We start from the raw sequence: 22,757 nt of genomic DNA on the forward strand, positions 1-22,757 counted from the left end.
GTGTTTACTCTCAATAAAAATATTAATATGTCTGTATTACTTCAAAGTTATCAAAAACATCCACACTTTTTCGTATGATTATATGATTTTGTTTATATTAAAATATGTCTCATTTGTGGTAAGTGAAAACAGCATTTTCTATTCACAGAAGGACCATCTTGATATCAAGACACTGCTATTTCTCCTGCATGACTACGTGGGAAAATTGGAACATTTATATGGTGGTGGAGTAAAAACTTGGCCAATGAAGCCAGCTGAAACAATGAGTCTTCCTGTGGGTTTTACCAATGCATGTCGACATTCCTCCCAAGAGTTTCTACCAAGTGCTATCAAAGTCATGCAAAAGCTTTGTACAAAGCTGGAGACATTTGCTGAGTACTTCCAGGTTAGTGTGCCAAAAAATTCTGTTCGGCTGGGCTGTTAATAACTGTTGCATTAGAGTGTACAATCTTTGTGTTTTTCTTTTAAATTTTAATAGTTGCTTGTCGTAAACATTAAATCTTTCTGTTAAATCTTTCTGTGCTAGCTGCATGATGCCACCAGACATTACCTACATAAGTTGTGCAACTTTCCAAATAGTTTTTTTTTTTTTAATCAGAGTTGTCTCTCGGACACATTTTTTAAGGTATTAATACTCAACAAACCAAATACTACCTGTGATGTTATTTTATCTATATTGAATCTTGTGAACTCTGCGGCTGTTAATGATGTAACAGGTTGCATCATTCACCAACTGTCTGTTATACTCCTGACTAATGAAGACTGTGTTGTGGCATATGTGTTTTCAGCTCCAGGCTATTGTGCTTTAGTAATTGTGTGTTTGAATCGTATAGACATTGTTTGAAAAGAGATCATTGTATTTACAAAACATTTGTGACAGTTATAAAAGTTGCATTGTTGTGGGCATTTTGATGTTTGCTTGCTAGAAATTTGTATATCTTTGGTCTTTTTGCTAACCTACAAAAAAATTTTGTATGAAATCTGAAATGGTCAAATAGGGACACCTAGACCATTTGACATGGAATCTTGCATCCATTTCACTAACAAATAAAATGCAGTTAACATCCAGAGCTTATATCTTGATCTTTCCACTGTTGAATCCCTTCAGTTACTAGTGATTGAAATACATCACAAAAAAGTAAGAAATTTGGAATCCATCTTGGCAGTCCAAAACAGATGGTAACACTCTCAACAGGCAGTATGGTCTGCAGATAATCTAACCACGTAGTAATCACAGAGCAGCAGAATGGTGAAAAGCACACTTTCACAACGATAGTGTGAAGGCAAAAAAGGGGAATTTGATGTGTCCTTTAGTGTTGATACATGCTGTGAAATGTTGATTCAAAACTCGGAAGTCACTAGATAAACTCTGAGAAGGAAACCAATAGGGTGCCAAAAGAACGTATATGCTCCAGAATATAAAGTCTTTAAGCTTGTCATTGGGGCAGAGCCCATGGCATTCAGTTCATAAACGAGGTACTGCGATCAAACTGTCTTGGGAGCATTCACTTAATTTTCCATGTCCTCTTCCATTAATAGAAGTTGCTGAGAATGCCAGAACTGAAATGGAACAATCCCCAGTTATGATTCTCAAATCAGTTTCTTTAAAATGTGTGGTTGTCAGATAAGGCTCATTTTCATCTCTCAGATTATGTGAACCAGCAGAACTATTATTACTGCCTTTAATGAATACTCTTTAGACAGCTGCAAAGTGAAGACGTGGTATGCAGTTACATCACATTATGTCACTGAATTATCCCTCCCCCCTTTTTTAAAAGGCTCGTAGACTGACATTGAGTGAGGTTCCAGATTGGTATGTTGAGATGTTGCAGTATTTTGTTGTAGCTGACTTATGTGTGATTCCTCAACTGCTCAGTGCATGGTTTCAACAGGATGGTTTGACTTCGTACACTGTAAAGTAATTGATGGCAGCTGTGCTATAATTTGGAATAAAATGCCAGCACCAGCTGCTGTTTTCTTTTTATTTAAAAAACAACAGCTGGTTTCAGCCTCCAGGGTTATTTATCCACTGGTGTTTAACAATAATGGAAATCCCTGAATTGAGCAGGATGTAAAAAACAGAAAGGCATGCACTCATCTATAGTGGATCAATGTGTGGAGCACATAAACATTGAACAGAAAACAGCATTAGCACTAGTTAGTGCTCGAAAGCTAGTGTGAATGCTGTTCTGTGTTACATGCTTCTGTGCTCCACTCATCAATCTTCCGTAGGTGATGTTGCCTTTCCCTTATTTTACATATTCAGTGATGATTTTTTTTCATACATTTCATTCAAAACCTATACTACAGATGTGGAACCTGAATCAAGTTGATCCATTTGCTGGACAAGAAATTGTGCAGTAACCATAGTATCATATGGTTGAATGACATTCTGTGGCTTCCAGCCAAATTATGACTTTCTTTTTGTTGGACTGTCTCAAACATTAAATTTTTACGTTTTGGTTGAGGACTTTGAATGCATTAAAACATCAACTGAAGATTAAATTTATGGTTTTTTAGTTGAGATGTTGCATCAGTAGAACACATTTACTGAAAATTGATAATTTACATAACCATTTCATAAAGGAAATGGTGTAGTTTCTGAAATAAAAGTTTTTTGTACGATTTCTTATGATTTTCTTAGTTTTCAAAAAAATATTTCCCATTTTTATGTTACCCTGTATAAACTTAATCACTCCCACACCAGCAAGTAAGTTTAGTGTTGATTAGAACTTGACAAACAAACATGGATACTGACTTGCTTAGACATGTGATGATTAGATCTTTAGTGTTTTGTTGGAAGCATTGCAATGAAAGTGTTCATTCCTGAATGTGAACAGTAGACAAAAATGAGGAAAGGAAAGTGTCAACTGTTTCTGATGTAGGGCACAGAGACTGCGGTTTTGTTAGTTTGAATGATTGTGCAGTTTTGTGTGTGTGTGTGTGTGTGTGTGTGTGTGTGTGTGAGAGAGTGAGTGAGTGAGAGAAAGAGAGAGAGAGAGAGAGAGAGAGAGAGAGAGAGTGAGTGAGTGAGTGAGTGAGTGAGAGAGAAAGAGTTTACCTGCACAAGAAAAAGAGTGGTAGCTCAGAAGCTACTTATATCTCTGTGGAAACTCGTACACACAGCCATGGTCAGAATCCTAAATCTCCTTGTGATGGATGGCACTCTAGAAAAAATATGTGACATGTAGGACCACTGGTTAGCCAGGAAATGTTTATCAGTGGACACAGGTCAGTTATCGGCACCTGTACTCTTTATAAAACTGTCTTCAGTAATAAGGATCGCCAGCCCTGCTTGGACCCCCAAGGCAGGGTTAAAATTAACAATAGTGCAACATCAAGAAGATAAATACCCTGTAGCAGTTCAACCACGTTCTGAAAGATTTCTAGACTCCACTGCTGAACTAGACAGCATGCACTGCTAACAGTCAGTACACTGCCTGCAACTGTTTTAATGAAACTGCCACAGAAATCTCAAAAAATGCTGAGCAGGCTAGCTATTAAAACTTATTTAGATCGAGAGCTACACCAGAATCAAAATATTTCATGCTTTCAGAGAACCAGATCTAATTTAATTGACACAAAGTCAGTCTTTCATCAAACACTACCTCCAGCTAGCTGAAAGCTCAGCATTCTAATGGGAGGTCTGTCGATCAATCATGTGCACCACAAATCTGGAACATGTGCCTACAGATACCAGAGGGATTGTTCAGATTTCCAAACGCACGCACGCACGCACACCCACCCACCCACACACACACACACACACACACACACACACACACACACACACATACACACATATTCCCATTCCCTCACCACTTGCAAATTCTTGTAAGCCTTCTGTGCTGCAAGAAAATGTTCTTTGATCACTATGGATCAGTAAGTTCCACCTGTACTTGGGAGGACTTCCAGCCATTCCTAGGTTCTTCAAGCTCCCAGCAACTTCCCAAATCATTTTAACATTCCCACTGGTTACCCCTTTCTTGTGCTAATAGTATTCCTCTGAAAAGTGTTGCTTCCTACCAGTCAAGTTCATTTCCAACTTTAAATGTGCTAATATGTATATAAAAAAAAAAAAAAAATGGTGGAAGGAGGGGGGATCTGCGAAGGAGAGGAAAAGACAGTGGTCACTTAAGCCGGCCAGCCATCCTAATAAGCGTTGATCAAAACTCTCAGCATCTGTCCATTTCTGTGAAAGCACACTTTACTTTAACGGGGTGGGGTGGGGGGAGGGGGGGGGGGGGGGGTGGTACTAGAGTGTGAGACGAGCTCCTCCTTTTTAAGAGGCTCTTTGAGCAAAATTTATTTTTAACATATTCTGACTAATCAAAATTACAAACTTTTGTTGATGTAAGGGATCTGTCTAAAAAGTTAACATTACACCTTTCCCAAATTTATGCCATTTACTGATTGTCTATATTTTGATAGTACAAGGAGAGTTAAAGTACACAGAGAGAAATTTTTTGTGATACCACTATTTTAAACCATCATCATCATCATCATCCTAACACGAAAGTTGTGAAACTTGTACCTCTTTTGTCACAAACATTTGGCTGTTTCTTCTGAATATGTTGCAGTTTCTGAGGTTGTGGTTACTACGGGATCTGAGAACATAGCGTTTGTTTCTAAACACGTAGCACCTTTCGCTTCTACACTCATCTGCCCACCGCTCTCTCATTGACTGTGTAGAACTAGCAGCTGACACACTCCCAATCATTCCCATCACATGTCACGGTGAGCATCGACAACATAGCTGCACAACACACGCAAGTATGCCAGTGGCCCCCATCTAGACTTGTAGTGTCTCCTGAGGAAATGTATGCCACTGTTGCGTATTTGTCCAATTTTAAATGTCAATTCGATTCTGAGGTCAGGCAGACTGCAGTTAAAACAAGGTAAATGTCCATAAAAAGCCAGTGTACACTCTATACATTCCCATGGTTGACTGCGTTATGAAGTCTATGCCTACTGAACACTCCCCTCCCACACTCATCATAGTTCTCAGCCAAGCTGGGTCACTGTTCTCCCTCCAACTTTTGGTAGTGCTGTGCTTGAGCAACAGTGAAACATGGCAATATTTTGTAGGCTGCAGTCACATGTAATAGTAGTGACAAATAAATAAGAGATCACAATCACTATTCCGTCCAATTGTCGAACTTTGATCATCCTGCGATCTAGTGACATGTATTTGTACTGTCTCCACATGGAGTCTTTCCGATGTAATTAACTCTTGCAACAACAATTACAGTCAATTTAATGTGATTGATTTTGTTTGTTAGATATTTCATTCTTGATTAATCTTCCTTCTTGTTTCATCTGCATGTCATCATCTTGTTCTAAAGCTGATTAAAAGCTGGTAATAACTTTCTCCAGTATTCTGATATGTGTACAGTAACTAAATTTCTCATTTGCAAACCACTTAGTAAATCATTAGTGTCTCACAACCAAATAAAATATTGGCTTCATTTCAGAATCAAGTAATGGTTTTTGAAGGACAAGATTTCCCCTTTTAATATTATCTTTACATAAAAAGCTGCATAAATATACATATATGGTATACATAGATGTATGAGAACTTTTATTACTAACTTGTTCAAATACAACAAAAGTTTGTTAAATGATAGAATTTAATGTTATTCCCTCCTGTGTTTCTTAAAGTTGTCAGTTATTAACCAGAACAATAGATTTTGTAGTGGCTAGTTCATAGTTTCTCCCATATCCCTTGCACTATCATCGTGAGTCAAATGTCACGTGATTCTTTGAGCAAGGTCGATACTGCATCGAGCACTTTCAGCGTATTGGGAAAAATCAACCCTATTCAGTTGGAAGCATTGGTTGATATGCCCTTTCCTTCAGGATTATTCAAAATAAATTTGCACGAAACCTCAAAAGTCAAATCTTCATCTTCAAATGTAACATACCCCTATATTGATCTATTAAACAATGTTGAAAAGGTTGACCCTTAGCAACAATTGTTTAATCTGACAATATGAGATAGCCTGCATCATTCTTCGAATGACAAATTTGGGGGAAAGTGTCATCTATAATCAAAAATAATCAATTTCTGACAGTGTAATGTAATTGTATAGATAAAAAATCTACTCACCAAGCGGCGGTAGAATAACACACACACACATTTAAAAAGTTTCTCGTATGCAAGCTTATGAAGCCAGGGCTCCTTCTTCTGGCAGAGGGGTTGAAGGGGAAGAAGAGGGGTTAAGGGAAAGGAACTAGAGAGGTTTAGGAAAAGAAGTAGAGATCAGAAAAGTCACCAACAGTCAGTATTTTCGTCTTTCCTTCTCATCCTGCCCGGTAAGCCTCCCCTGACCTATGGTTCTGGGTGATTTTTCTGAACTCTATCCCTTTTCCTAAATCTTTCCAGTTCCTTTCCCTTCACCCATCTTACTTCCCCTTCAACCTTTCTGCCAGAAGAAGGAGCCACTAACTTGAAAGCTTGCATAAGCAAAACTTTTTTTTAATGTCTGTGTTCTCATGCCGCTGCTTTGTGAGTAGAATTTTTACCTATCTAATTACATTATATCATCTTATAATCAGGTAAATATGGTCACCATTAGCTTCCTATATAATACCCCTAGACTTTAAATTAGGAGTATATGATGCACACCGAGCGAGGTGGCGCAGTGGTTAGACACTGGACTCGCATTCGGAAGGACGACGGTTCAATCCCGCGTCCGGCCATCCTGATTTAGGTTTTCCGTGATTTCCCTAAATCACTCCAGGCAAATGCCGGGATGGTTCCTCTGAAAGGGCACGGCCGACTTCCTTCCCCATCCTTCCGTATTCCGATGAGACCGATGACCACGCTGGCTGGTCTCCTTCCCCAAACCAACCAACCTATATGATGCACAGCTTTCATGTATTATCTGATACACTGTATCATGAGTATGTTATTATATGATTACATTTTTACTAACTCTTTCCACATGTATCATTCAGAATTTAATATTATTTGGAACACTTGTAGATTGCCTGTGTATTGACACTAAACACTTCATGTCATCCGTCAAAATCGTGATTGGTAATAAGTAAGAATAATGTAGGTACAAGTTTGTATTCAGTTAAAACAAGGCTGCCAAATTTAAATAACAAATTTTGGTCATGCTGCTTGTTGTATGAAATTTATCCCTAAAAAATATCCAGAAAGTCAACATGAAAATGCAATGAGTAATTACTAATCAACAATAAAATGTACTCTGTAACTTGCTCAATCAAAAATGTTCATAATTAAAAGAACAAAATACTTTTAAAAAATTGTATGCTATAAAAATTTTTATGAAATTTTGTAGATAGCAAAAATTAATATGAATAAGCAAAGAATATTAAATCCTTAATTTTTCTCTGTAAAATTTATTGACACACTCAACCTTTTGTGAAAACATGATTTCTAATTATAATTTGGTAAACACATGTCTTCTAATTATCCATCTTAAAGGAATGTATTGTTTCAATGTTTTATGAGAGCCAGTTCAAGGTCAAGGATGGAAATACATCAGCATTACCCAGAAAGAAGTAAGTCAGTTTTAAGGCATTATGAGGCATTGTTTCATTCTCCTAGTTCTGAAAATATGACCTTGACCTCTTGGGCAAAACCCCTAGACAACAATAATACAAAAGATAAGTTACAATATTTATTGACAATTCTTTACAATCCACTTGTTGGAATATTAACTGCTTAATATGTTTATTTTAATTAAACCTTGGCTCCAATACAATCATTTACATGACTGTACAATAGAAGAAATTATATTAGAAGCTCCTTGTGGCCAAAGCATAATTGTAGTGGTTGCCAGGTGTCAACTCTTGGATTACTATGAGTCAATTTCTTGAATCCACAAAAGAACCATGTATAAGGACAGACTCGAAAGGAAATAACATATGTACTCCAATTAAACTCTGAATTTTTCCTCCAAATCCTCATCTCGATAAGCTCAGTAATGCTATGTTACAACACCAGTCAGCTAAGAATGAATGATTGCCTTTCCTATTTTTGTTAATGGTTTCTATCCTTTATGTATATTTGAGGAAAGAGTATGTATTGCAGTTATTTGCAGTCAGTCAGATGGAAAGTGGCCTTTTTCATGTGTGTGAGAACAGAGTTATTTGTAGTTCATATGATACAAGCCACAGTAACATATTTATTGGTGTCACTTAGCTGCAGCATACAGTTTTTTGTGTGGATGTGATGCCAACTGGAATGATACATTTCTTGCTCTCACTTAATCCAAGAGAATGCTATGTGGATTTTGTGTGAGATCCAGGAATATGTCATTATTTTCCTTAAGTGTGTTTTCATTTCAAATTTTTGTATCAAGTGAGAGAGATTAGCATCATATTATAATCTGGCTGAAAAGTACATATGATGATGCTGAGAATGAATTGACCCTAGGGAGAAATTTGCACTCTGTCAGGAGTTAACTCAGAAAAGATATTGTGTAGAAGAAAGGGAGACTGCTAAAATATTAAGCTTTGGATGAGCTTCATCTTCTGAAATAGAAAACAAACACTCACTTTCACACAAGCACCTGTGACTGCTTTGACTGAAGGAGACAGCTCACCAGATATTAAGGGACACTGAGTCATCAGCAGGCACAGAAAAAAGAATGAAAATGTGTAATAGCTTTTGGACAAAATGTTCAGTGAGTTAGTATGTGGACACACACACACACACACACACACACACACACACACACACACACACACACACACACACACACACACACGTGCGCACGCACACTCACACCCTGGCAGATAGACTGAGGTGAAGTGTTGTTCAGGGTACAATGAGTAGTGGGAGAAAGAGGCAGGAATTGAAGGGTTCTGGAAGGGTAGCTGATGGCTTTCATGGGTGGTTCTGTCTCTTGCTGGGATAGGATAAGCCTGTGGCAGGACTAGAATAGGATGTGTTGGAGTGTTGAGGAGGAAGATGCAGTCCGGAAAAAGATTCTAACATGATTCTTGCTGTTATTGAACATTAACTCTACTAATGTCTTCAGTACAAACCCACTGTCTCATTCCTTTTACAGCCACTCGATTACGTCCTCACACACAACTGTTTCTCCTTTGAAGGGAAGAGGTACAAATAAATTCACAGCATGGTCATGGATATCTTCATGGCACCTTCCTATGCCAGTCTTTTTATGGGCCATCTAAAGGAAATACTGTTAGCCTTCCAAAACCTCGAACCGCTTGTCTAGTTCAGGTTCGTTGATGATATCTTCATGATCTGGATTCAGGTTCAAGACACCCTATACTCACTCTTCCACAGCCTCAACATCTTCACCTGTTCCTCTTCAACCCAGTGTGATAACTCCTGGATGCTGGGCTCCATTCCCTGATGGCTCCATCTGTACCTCTCTCCATATGAGGCCCATTAACCACAAACAGCACCTGCATTTTGACACCCCCCCCCCCCCCCCGCCCCCAATTCACATCAAAGAATCACTTCCATTTAGCTTGGCCAACCCTAGATGGCAAGTCTGCAGTGATTAGAATTCCCATGTGTAGTTTCCTGAGGGTCTCAAGAGAGGCCTTCACAGACAGAAGCTATTCCTCAAACCTAGTCCATATACATATTCTCCTTATCATAGCCTCATACATTCCTAATCCTCTCACCACCCCAAGAACCAGCTGCAAAGGTGCACCTCCTCATCACCCAGTATCATCCTAGACTGGAGCAAATGGACCGTTTCCTTTGCTAGAGCATTGATTATCTATCACACCTGGAAATGAGGGCATCCTACCCATTATCCAATCCCTTCTAAACTGATATGCCACTGTCCACCCTATGTACATAACTTCCTGGTCCATCCTTATCCAGTCCCACTCCCAAACCCTTGCAATGTGGGTCATATCTCTGTAGAAGACCCAGGTATGAAACTTGCCCGATTCACTTGTCCAGCACAACCTACTGTAATCCTGTCACAGGCTTACCCTATACTATCACAGGTAGAGCCAACTGTGAAAGCAGCCAGCTCATATAACTACTCTGCTGTAATTTTGCAGAGCATTTTAAGTGGATATGACCACCAGCCAGTTATCCATCAGAACAAATGGCTGCTGCCAAACTGTGAGCAAGAGCAGAGTTGACCTCCCAGTGACAGTACAGGCTGCTGAGCCCAACATCTTTGAGACCAATGCCTGCATCATGGATTGTTACCAATACCAGCTTTTCTTAAATATGAAGAAGGGAGTTACCCTTGCAAGATATTCTTCTGTCCCATAATCCTCCTGGCCTAAATCTCCACTAAACCCACCATACCACTACTTAAGAGTTTCCACTTCCTCTGTCGTCGCCTCCTCTCAGTCCACTCCACCACCACCAGCACCACCACCACCACCACCACCACCACATAATCATCATCATCTGAAAAGTATCTAATTTGCTTTTGTCTGCCATGTATTAAATTACAGTGTTATGTATTGGGGCGATATAGCTTTTCTGGATACTAATAAAATTTTTGGGTATAGTGGAAGGTTGCCCCAAAACAGTAAATCACATGTTAATCAATATGAAAGTGAAGCCATGAATAACTGACTACTGCTTTTGCAAGACAGAGAAATTCATCAGGAAGAAATCCATGTATAAGGAGCAGTGAGATGAAAACGAGAGAGATGGAAAAAAAGTAAGTAGTCTGTTTTCTTTTTCAAAAGTAATTGCCATAACTTTTAACACCTTTACATCACTGTAACACAAGATAGTCAATGCCTTCATGGAAAAATGTTTGTGGTTGCTTACAGAACCATGATTGTACTGAGGTGTGCGCCTCTTCATCCAAAGTAAACTGATGGTGATGAAAGTCTTTCTTGAGGGCATCGAAAATGTAGAAATCACATGAGGACAGATGGGGGCTGCATGGGGGTGCATAAGGGCCTCCCAACAAAAAGTGTGCAACATGATTGAAACAACCTTGGCAACATGTGGGCTGGGAAAATCTTACCCATCCTCCACACAGTCTTAATCATCCTCCCACGCAATTTCAATTTTTGAATGAAATTTGTGGCTGTTGATTTGCATCAGACAAGGAGTTGCATGCCTGGGTACAATCATAGTTTTGTAGGCAACAGAAAATATTGTCTCACAGTGGGATAAATACACTCCTGGAAATTGAAATAAGAACACCGTGAATTCATTGTCCCAGGAAGGGGAAACTTTATTGACACATTCCTGGGGTCAGATACATCACATGATCACACTGACAGAACCACAGGCACATAGACACAGGCAACAGAGCATGCACAATGTCGGCACTAGTACAGTGTATATCCACCTTTCGCAGCAATGCAGGCTGCTATTCTCCCATTGAGACGATCGTAGAGATGCTGGATGTAGTCCTGTGGAACGGCTTGCCATGCCATTTCCACCCGCCTCAGTTGGACCAGCATTCGTGCTGGACGTGCAGACCGCGTGAGACGACGCTTCATCCAGTCCCAAACATGCTCAATGGGGGACAGATCCGGAGATCTTGCTGGCCAGGGTAGTTGACTTACACCTTCTAGAGCACGTTGGGTGGCACGGGATACATGCGGACGTGCATTGTCCTGTTGGAACAGCAAGTTCCCTTGCCGGTCTAGGAATGGTAGAACGATGGGTTCGATGACGGTTTGGATGTACCGTGCACTATTCAGTGTCCCCTCGACGATCACCAGTGGTGTACGGCCAGTGTAGGAGATCGCTCCCCACACCATGATGCCGGGTGTTGGCCCTGTGTCCCTCGGTCGTATGCAGTCCTGATTGTGGCGCTCACCTGTACGGCGCCAAACACGCATACGACCATCATTGGCACCAAGGCAGAAGCGACTCTCATCGCTGAAGACGACACGTCTCCATTTGTCCCTCCATTCACGCCTGTCGCGACACCACTGGAGGCGGGCTGCACGATGTTGGGGCGTGAGCGGAAGACGGCCTAACGGTGTGCGGGACCGTAGCCCAGCTTCATGGAGACGGTTGCGAATGATCCTCGCCGATACCCCAGGAGCAACAGTGTCCCTAATTTGCTGGGAAGTGGCGGTGCGGTCCCCTACGGCACTGCGTAGGATCCTACGGTCTTGGCGTGCATCCGTGCGTCGCTGCGGTCCGGTCCCAGGTCGACGGGCACGTGCACCTTCCGCCGACCACTGGCAACAACATCGATGTACTGTGGAGACCTCACGCCCCACGTGTTGAGCAATTCGGCGGTACGTCCACCCGGCCTCCTGCATGCCCACTATACGCCCTCGCTCAAAGTCCGTCAACTGCACATACGGTTCACGTCCACGCTGTCGCGGCATGCTACCAGTGTTAAAGACTGCGATGGAGCCCCGTATGCCACGGCAAACTGGCTGACACTGACAGTGGCGGTGCACAAATGCTGCGCAGCTAGCGCCATTCGACGGCCAACACCGCGGTTCCTGGTGTGTCCGCTGTGCCGTGCGTGTGATCATTGCTTGTACAGCCCTCTCGCAGTGTCCGGAGCAAGTATGGTGGGTCTGACACACCGGTGTCAATGTGTTCTTTTTTCCATTTCCAGGAGTGTATGTTAACAGTTATGGGGATTACTTTTCAAACAATAAACAGTTTATTTACTTTTTTCCTATCTGTCTCATTTTCATTCGACTGCCCCTTATAGATATTTAAGATCTTATTATTAAATGGCTAAAATTTCATAATAACACTGTAGATTTGTTACTGACATACAGTGTGTAATGACTACAGGGAAATGCTGTGTAAAGGCTTAATTTCTTGCTACTAAAGAAATTCCTCTCTTTTCTGGTGTTTATGGCTGTATAAAAATTTTCAAGACTGTTGATTGAAATTATGTTCTGTAATATAATTTTAAAACTGTTTCATGTTGTTTAGCTGCAAAATTTCCACCCATAATATTTCCAGGAAAAGTGTGTCATTCGTTTCTCAACTGATTTGCCGTGTACCTCACAAAAATTATAAAAGAAGTCTAATAAGCATGTAACTATAGTGTAGCAAGCAGTCAAGAATAAAGAGTAAAAATTGAAGAATAGCAGCAAACCACTTAAAGGACACAATAAACAATATGATGGAGTGGTTAGGCCCTGGAGCTGTTTTCAATAGGGGTGAGATTAACTCTTTACTCTTATCAGGTCAAAATGACCTTAGTGGTTTTTCTTCTTCATCTTATTTCTGATAAGATAAGGAACAAAGGTTTCCTTGTAAATTCCTCCATTGTGGTGTTGTCTCTTGAGCTCTATTTAAAACCATTGTCACTCTCATTGTTTCCTCGTACTGCGTATTTTGCTCCAATGCAACTCCATATTTCAGTGAAGTGACCTGATGCAATCACCATATTATGTTAAATAATATTATGAAAAGGGTGTTTGCTACTCACCAAAATTGAAGATGCTGATTCGCAGATAGGCACAATAGAAAGACTGTCACAAAACAAGCTTTTGGCCAACAAGGCCTTTATCAGGCAACTACAACTCACACACACACGTGTGTGTGTGTGTGTGTGTGTGTGTGTGTGTGTGTGTGTGTGTGTTTTGTTGTTTTTGACAAAAGCCTTGTTGGCGAAAAACTTATTTTGTGACAATCTTTTTGTTGTGCCTATCTGCAACTCAGCATTTTTGCTATATGGTGAATAGCAACTATCCTTTTCATAATATTGTTACATTCCCCTGGATTTTCCATTGTTTGATATTGTGTTTAATATATGTCAACTTGTATGTAAATTTGTCATTATAACTTTTCTGATCAGTTATGTATTTTAGGAAGTGTTAACCTTTTTTCCTCTCATCTTTTCAGAGAATTTCCAAGTTTGTTAAAGATCTGGGTAGATGAGGAAATTATGTCAGAGCTGCTGTGAAATGATGATGAACAGTCTGTCTGATGAAAGTACAGTAGTTGGTGAGGAAAATGTTGAAATAAGGGAACATAATTCAGGTGTTTTTGCCTTTTGAAGTGATCAGCCTTCAAATTCGCTAGTTACTGGAGATTGCTATGTGTGTAAAGATGGGCAAATTAAATGGCCCATAAAACTAATTAGCCATATGGGAAGACCTAAAAGCCATAACATCATTTCATAGGCCAGACACCTTAGCCCTGGCTACAGCAGCAAAGACTCCAATGGACATCATTTCTCTTTATTTTGATGATGCTCTGATGGATTATGATCTGTGGGATATATGTAGGCCTGATGTACAACAGGGTACCCAAAAGAAAAAATACTTTTTAAATGTATTTATTCACATTTTAAGCACAAACCTGCAATCCCTTTCAAAGTTCTCTCCACTTGTACTAATGCACTCGTCTAATCTTTTTAAACATTGTTTAAATTCATCTTTTGTGACGCTTGCCAGTGCCTCCATTGTTTTTTTTTTTTTTTCCACCTCATCAACTCACCTAAATGCTTTCCTTTCATATGTCTCTTCATGGTTGGGTGAGTATGCAGGATGAGGGACAGGTGTCATACCATTTTTGGTCAAGAATTGTCATACAGACAATGCTGCATGAGCAGTGGTATTGTCACTATGGAAAAACGGCTGCCACAAATCAGGCCGCTTCTGCTGCACACTGTTGCGCTGCCTTTTCAAATCTTTCAAGTAGAAAGCCTGGTTAACTGTCTGACCCTGCAGTACAAACTCTGAATTGTCAACTAGACTCACATTGAAGAAGCAAATCAGCATTGTCTTAATGTTTGATTTCACCTGGTGAGTTTTCTTGGGGTGAGGCAAACTTAAAGTCTTCCACTGGCTTGATTGTTGCTTGGATTCAGGATTGTAAGCATAGCACCAAGTTTTGGCGCGTGTGATAATTTTTGAAAAAAAGTTTGGATCATTTCAGGACTTTTATTTCAAAGCATAGCATTCTTCCATGCAACCTTGTTTTTAATGAACAGTGAGCAGCTGTGGCACAAGTTTGGCAGCCACCACTTTCATTCCCAAATCTTCTGTCACAATTCAGTATACTGAACTCCAAGTCACTCCCAACAGCTCTACAATTTCCTCAGTGGTCTGTTGTCAATCCTCATTAATGATAGTGATTATAGCAAGAATGTTTTCAACATTTTCATGTGTTTGGATCATGGAAGGCTGATCAGAATGAGGTTTGTCAGTAGTTGACATTTCACCGTTTTGGAATGGGAAAACCACTCAAACACTTGTGTTTTCCCCATAGTGTTGTCATTGTATGCCATTTTTAACATTTCAAGAGTTAATGTTCAAGCAAGATAGCTTTGAGAGATGAATTAAGAAAGGTGGCAGGGGACAAATATATGTTAAGAGATAAGGCATAAGGGGGATAACTTTGGAGATATTCAGTTTGATTGACAAAAGGTGAAAGCATAAAAATAGCAGCAAATATACAAAGCAAAAGTCAATACAGACATCTAAAAAATGAGAGTGATAGAAAATGCAAAATAGCTAAACAGGAGTGGATAGAGGACAACTGAAAGTCTGTAGCAGCATGCCTAATGTGGGGAAAGGTAAATGCTAACTATACTAAACTAAAGAAGTCTTTGGAGAAAAGAGAAGCATCTTTGTAAATATCAGGAGCTCAGATGGCAAACCAGTACTGAGCAAAGAAGGTGGAAGGAATAAATATAGGGTATGTATAAGGGGGATAAGCTTGAAGAGGAAGTAAGTGATGATAAGTGGGAGATATGATACTGTGAGAAGAATTTGACAGAGCACTGAAAGACCTAATTGGGAACAAGGCCTCAGGAGTAGACATTCCCTCAGAATTATTTTGATCCTTGGGTGAGTCAGGCGTGACAAAATTATTACAAGATGTATGAGACAGCCAAAATAAACTAAATCTTCAGGAGGAATGTAGTAACTCCATTTTCAAAGAAGGCAGATGTTGACAGGAGTGAATACTACCAAACCATCAGCTTAATAAGTCGTGGTTGCAAAATATTGACACAATTTATTTACAGAAGAATGGAAAAAATTGGCAGAGATTGACCTTGGGGAAGATTATTCTGAGTTTCAAAGACCTACAGGAACATGTGAGGCAATACTGATCTTACTACAACTTATCTTACAAGATAGGTTGAAGAAAGACAAACCTATATTGTAGAATCGATAGATTTAGAGAAACCTTTTGACAGTGTGGGCTTACCTATACTCTTTGGAATTTTGAAGTTAGTGTGGATAAAATACAGGGAGAACAAAGTAATTTAAAACTTGTTCAGAAACCAAACTGTTGTAAAAGTGGAAGGAAATGAAAGGGAAGCAGTGGTTGAGAAGGAAGTGAGAAAAGGTTGTAGCCTGTCCTTGATGTTTTTCACTTTGTACATTGAGTAAGCTGTTAAGGAAACCATTGGGAATTTTGGAAAGGGAATTAAAGGTCAGGACTAAGAAACAAAAATATTTTCAGTTTGACAGTGACATCGTAATTCTGCCAGAGACTGCTATGGACTTGTAGGAGCAGTAGGATGGAATAGATACTGTTTTGGAAAGAGATTATAAGATGAACATCAGTAAAAGTAAAACAAGGGTAACAGAATGTAGTCGAGTTAAATAAAGCAGTGCTGAGGGAATTAAATTAGGAAATGACACACTAAAAGTATTAGGTAAGTTTTGCTGTTCTGCAGCAAAATAACTGATGGTGGCTAAAATGGGAAAATATAAACTGCAGTAGCAAGTGAAGAATTTGTTGAAAAGAGGGATTTATTAACATGTAATTTAAATTTAAGTGGTAGTAAGTTTTTTTGGAGATATATGTCTAGGGTGTAGCCTTATATGGAAGTGAAAGGTGGACAATAGGCAATTCAGCCAAGAAGAGAATAGAAGCTATTGAAATGTGGTGCTGATGCTAAAGATTAGATTGTTAGATCGAATACCAAATGGGGAGGTACTGAACTGAATCAGGGGGAAAAGAAATTTATGGCATACCTTGACTAAAAGAAGGCTTCGGTTTACAGGACACATTCTGAGGCATCAAGACTGTCAATTTGGTAATGGAAGGAAATGGGGGGGGGGGGGGGTTAAAAATTGTAGAGGGAGACTAGAGCTTGAATGCAGAAAAACATATTAAAAACAAAGATGAGGTGACTTACCAAACGAAAGCGCTGGCAGGTCGATAGACACACAAACAAACACAAACATACACACAAAATTCAAGCTTTCGCAACAAACTGTTGCCTCATCAGGAAAGAGGGAAGGAGAGGGGAAGACGAAAGGAAGTGGGTTTTAAGGGAGAGGGTAAGGAGTCATTCCAATCCCGGGAGCGGAAAGACTTACCTTAGGGGGAAAAAAGGACAGGTATACACTCGCACACACGCACATATCCATCCACACATACCTACATACATCCATCCACACATACATATGTGTGGATGGATATGTGCGTGTGTGCGAGTGTATACCTGTCCTTTTTTCCCCCTAAGGTAAGTCTTTCCGCTCCCGGGATTGGAATGACTCCTTACCCTCTCCCTTAAAACCCACTTCCTTTCGTCTTCCTCTCTCCTTCCCTCTTTCCTGATGAGGCAACAGTTTGTTGCGAAAGCTTGAATTTTGTGTGTATGTTTGTGTTTGTTTGTGTGTCTATCGACCTGCCAGCGCTTTCGTTCGGTAAGTCACCTCATCTTTGTTTTTATATATAATTTTTCCCATGTGGAATGTTTCCTTCTATTATATTGAAAAACATATTAAAATGGATATGGGGTGCAGTAGTAATGCAGAGGTGAAGAGGCTTGCACAGGATAGACTAGCAATGAGAGCTGCATCAAAACAGTCTTCCAGCTGAAGACTACAGCAAGAACAACATGCTATATGGGATATTCTTGTTTTTCTTCACTGTATACGTATTGATGATGATAACACAGGAGATGAGAGGAAAAGATTGGCGAGTTAGCTGATGTGTGTGAATTTATCACACTATTGCAAAGTAAGTATTTGAAGTTGTATAATCGTGGAAGCCAGGTGCCAATTGATGAGCAACTCATTCCACTTTGCTGACTATTTTCCTTGTAGCACTATCTCCCAAGATCCAAAGAAGTACAGCATAAAGATATTTGCTTTGGTAGACTCAGAACATTTTGTGTTATGATCTTTGAAATATACATAGGTGCACAGTTAGGGTGATCTTTCAACATGGTAAACATGCCTTCAGAAATAATGCAATGCCTCATTGTTCCTCTGGTTGGTACTGACAGAAATTTAACTACTGACAAACCACCATGCCTCTTGCAGGAATCTTATTGTCAAAAAAGTTTGACATTAGTTGGAACATTACGAAAGAAAGAACAAACCAGATACTCCGCCACAATTTTTGCCTAATAAATGTAGAACTGTAGCTTCAAGCCCATTTAATTTTGTAAAAAATATGTCAATGGTTTCAAAGTTACCAGCCAAATTAAGGTCCGTTTTTACTATTCTCCATGATACATTATGATGGAGAGATCGATGAAAATACAGGCACTCAGAAAAGTCCAGAAGTTATAATATTGTACAATCATACAAAAACTAGAGTAGACAATTGTGGTAAATTATATAGTAATTACAGCACTAAGAGGAGAATGAAAAGATGGCCATTAGCAGTGTGTTTTTGTATGTCTGCTCTGTATTTGTATATCCTTTACAAATTAAGCTCTGGTAATAAAGTTGCAAGATTAGAATTTCTGAAGAAAATGGCTATGGATTTACAAACTGACTTACTGTTGTCCAAAGGATAATCAGTTGTTATATACATTGAAATCCACAACAAAAAATGTAACTTTATTTAGCAGTGGACGAATTGGTGCCAGTTTGCAAGGATGTGAAGGACAGAGCCGGTTATCACTGCCTAGTCAAGGAGAAGTTGCTATATATATCCAAGAACAAATAACAGCAAGCTTTAAACAGTGTATTTGATTTGTTACAAACATGTATTAAAAAAGCATAGTGAGGTGATCTGTACGTCCTGTGAAGATGACAAATAGTGAACATTTTATACCATGTAACATTTAAAATTTTAGAAGTTTGCTTAAACTTCATGATCAAAATACCACTGAAATTGTTACTGCCATTGAAAAAGGAAACAAAAATGTATTTTTAAAAAAAATAAGTATCTCATTCAGTAATGGAGTACTTTGATCTTCTGTGTGTTTTAGTTTCGGATGAAATAGAACTGATGTGAGTGTTTGTATTTCAGTGCGTCATGCTGCTACTTAAGGGGAATAGCTGTTCAGCTATCCAGATTTAGCTTACTTGAGCTTTCTGAAAATCACTTCAGGTGAATGCCAGGATGGTTCTCCTAAAGAGGCCATCATAGATTTTCATCAAAACCCTTCTACAACAGAATGAGTGCTCACTCTCCAATAATTACACCATTGCTGTGATGTTAAAAACCCGAACCTACATTCTGTCCTTCCTTAAATCAGTGATAGCCATCACTGCCATACACTGCCAAATATTGAATATAATGTAGCTGTGCTGAGCGTACTTCCTAAAACGAATTCAGTTATATATCAACAATCAGTTTTCTATGCATAACCCACACTGTACACTGCTGTGAGTTTTGAGCCATTCTTATGGCACATATCAGCACCATTCTCCTGAGGCATAGTTTTTCTTATGTGATTTAATTTTTTTATTGTTGTGGAGGCAAACATTGGTGGATGGGTGTAGAAGATGCCTCATACAAGAACATTTCTAATATTTGCATATTTTATTGCCTTATGTACTGTCTTTCGTGTTTTCTGCTGATCTGCATATATATACAAATACTGGTACACTATTTCAGGGTCTTTTGGAAGCAAGTGATGGCATCACAGATGCCCCAAACATGTTTGAAGCAGGTTCAGTGGAAAGGAAACAGTGCTTTCGGCTTATCTTACAGTCTTTGGCAATTTTTTACTCTTGGCATGGCTTTGAGTCTCCAGAAAATCTTGACAGATTGAAAGGTAAAAATGGTATTTGGTACTCCTTCTTTTGAAATTGTGAATTCTAGGTGCAGCAATGCGAATCTGTTGTATGTTGTTACTAAAATGATAAAATTACTATTAAGTCTCTTATATTCGAATTACAAGTCTTCACCAATTGTTGTGCAAAACTGAATACTATTATTTGTTTTGTATTTTCCAAAAGGTAAATTAACCATTTAAAAAATTAGGTGAATGCTGTGGGTAAATGCCTTGGAGATGAACACCATGCAGTTTATATTCTTTTGCATGGTACCCTTCTCTAAACTTTAATCACATACTTGTTACCTGTGTTAAGTCCCAGGCTATTGCAATGAATTTCTGCCAGAAAAGTAATGGTTTTTAAACAGTTGTGTGGTATTCCATTTAGCTTTGACTACTGAAGTTTCCTATATCAGTGGATCTTATGCAAGTTATTGAGAGTGGGTTTTAATGTGGCAGCCAAAAATATAGCGAAGTGGGGTTGGTGAATGTGATACTGGGGAAATATTAATCACCAGTTCTTAACTGGAAACTGTTCCATTAGCAGTCGTGTGTTTGTGAGGAATATTGTATTTGAGGAGTATCTTTTGTGGTCATATCCAGTCCATTCTACCTTAATGTTTCACCAAGACATTTCATCTCTGAGCTGAGTACCCCACTGCTGAATGCCCACAATTATATCGTCAATTTATAGTTTGACTGGTGAGTCAGTATACTAAATACTCTAAAAGACTGCCAATTTTTACACTTAATGACAGCTGGAAAACATGAGATAAAAGGCACAAGTGCCTATAACAAATCCTGCAGCTGAAATGCACTTATACATTTTTATGACAGTGAACCATACTTAGTCTAGAAGTTTTGTTACTCCATTATTTGAAAATGATCACTCACCAAAACTAGTTGTCTGGAAATATGTATTTTTTTTTGTTGCACAGTGTCATTCTTTGAGCGGGGAATATTTTCATCCTGCACAAAACATGCCTTATTGATTGCCTTCCATTCTACAATAAACTAGAGGCAAAGGACTTATTCAGAAATGGAAAAATATATATATATATATATATATCACCACGTGTATCTTGTTACACATTACTTACAGGCAAGATTTTTACCATCTTCACTTTACAGCAAGGTGGCACTGATAGAAAAGTGTAGTGACACTGTGGTCTCATCAAAAAGACAAAAACTAAACAGTTTGTTTTTTTCCTTGGTTGAAGTCCATGGTAAAATCTACTTTTTATGTTAAAATCAATGAGAATGATATAACGCAGTAAAAGAAAAAGACAAGACCACAGCTACGCAAGGCAACAAAAATGGATGTCCAATAGAGGATGACTTTCTGTTGAAAAATGTCACTGTCCCAAACTAGAATGTCAATGCACAACCTACAATTAGAATACAACAACTCAACAATGATTTTAATAATGTGGGAAAATGCAAAACAAGCCACTGCAGAACCAGATGTGGAACACAAACCTAATTATGGAACTGTCTTTGTACACTGTGGAAAAAATTCATAAATAGGCAACAGACGTGAAACATGATTTGTTCAGCAATAGGTGTCTTGTGTGGGCTCCAAGTTCATACTTAGCGGAATCGCAAAAAGAAGGTCAATGAGTGACAAATACAGGGGGTGGATAAAAGTATGGAAACACCAGAAACACGACACTTAGCCATGCCAACCATGATGTAGGAAAACTGTTGGCATTCAAAATAACTTCCAGTTACCCCGGAATGGATAAATACAGGTCCTGTGTGGTTTTTTAAGGAAATTTTATACCATTCTTCCTGCAAAACTGTTACAAGTTCAGGTAACAATGTTGGAGCTAGATAGCGATCAAGCACCTTTCTCTCGAAAGTAGATCATGAAGCCACAATAACATTGAGACCTGATGTCTGTAGAGGACATTCTCCGAAGAATGATGCTAGTTAAAGGAACATATAAGACTTTCTCTACTCGTGAAATAAGTAGGTACTCAAAGAATACTTTTAGTTCTCTCTCGGTATATTTCAACTTCCACAAAGAACAGAATTATTACTTCTCACATAAATATTCGACTTCTTGTAAGTCATCCATGTCGTCTCAGATTAGACACAATTAAGATACATTCACAACAGAGTTGGTTTAACAACCACAGAAATCATAAACATATGTTGCCTCTAGCAAGTCTGTGTTAAGAGTTACTTAAGTCTTTCTCAACTCAACTGTTCTTTTGTCACTAACAATTGTCACAATTACAAAACAGCACAGAATAACACAGAAGTTCCTTGGTTCTTCCGAGTGCTTCCATCAATCGACCGACAAGTACTTGTCGGTGCCATTCGACCGCCATGTCTACAGTCTTCTCACAACAAGCTTCAGACCTGCACACACAGACAGATGATGCACAGTAGATAGGGTTCCTTTTTCCCCACTCAGATCGAAAATATCATGTGTTCGAGGCTTCCTTTTTCCCACTCGCATCTAAAATATCATGTGTTCGAGACAGTGTAAGGCCGCAGAAATTCTCAAATCACTACACTACCCAAACATGAATCGTGACCCATCCTCATAGCCTTACTTCCACCAGTACCTCATCTCCTATGTTCAACTTCACTGAAGGTCTGTGAACCTTGCAAGACTAGCGCTTCTGAAAGAAAGGATATATCTGCCAGAAAGTTTCATATCGGCACACACTCTGCTGCAGAGTGAAAATTTCAAACTGGAAACATCCCCCTGGCTGTGGCTAAGCCATGTCTCTGCAATATCCTTTCTTCCAGAACTGCTAGTGTTGCAAGGTTTGCAGGAGAGCTTCTGTGAAGCTTGAAATGTAGGAGACAAGGTACTGGTGGAAGTAAGGCTGTGAGGATGGGTTGCAAGTTGTGCTTGGGTAGCTGAAGTTGAAAAAACCTATG

General features: G+C 39.2%; 1 protein-coding gene across 2 annotated transcripts in view; it reads left to right on the forward strand.

Annotated features, from left to right (window-relative positions):
- LOC124545166 (Fanconi anemia group D2 protein) overlaps positions 1-22,757 on the forward strand; it is a 207,201-nt gene that overhangs the window by 144,955 nt on the left and 39,489 nt on the right. For both annotated transcript variants that reach the window (XM_047124001.1, XM_047124002.1), the window contains exons 18-19: positions 149-385; positions 19,700-19,859. In XM_047124001.1, coding sequence (XP_046979957.1) covers positions 149-385; positions 19,700-19,859 — 397 coding nt within the window. The remainder of the gene's footprint in view (positions 1-148; positions 386-19,699; positions 19,860-22,757) is intronic.

The sequence above is a fragment of the Schistocerca americana genome, chromosome 8, assembly GCF_021461395.2.
Source record: "Schistocerca americana isolate TAMUIC-IGC-003095 chromosome 8, iqSchAmer2.1, whole genome shotgun sequence".
NCBI classification, from domain to species: domain Eukaryota; kingdom Metazoa; phylum Arthropoda; class Insecta; order Orthoptera; family Acrididae; genus Schistocerca; species Schistocerca americana.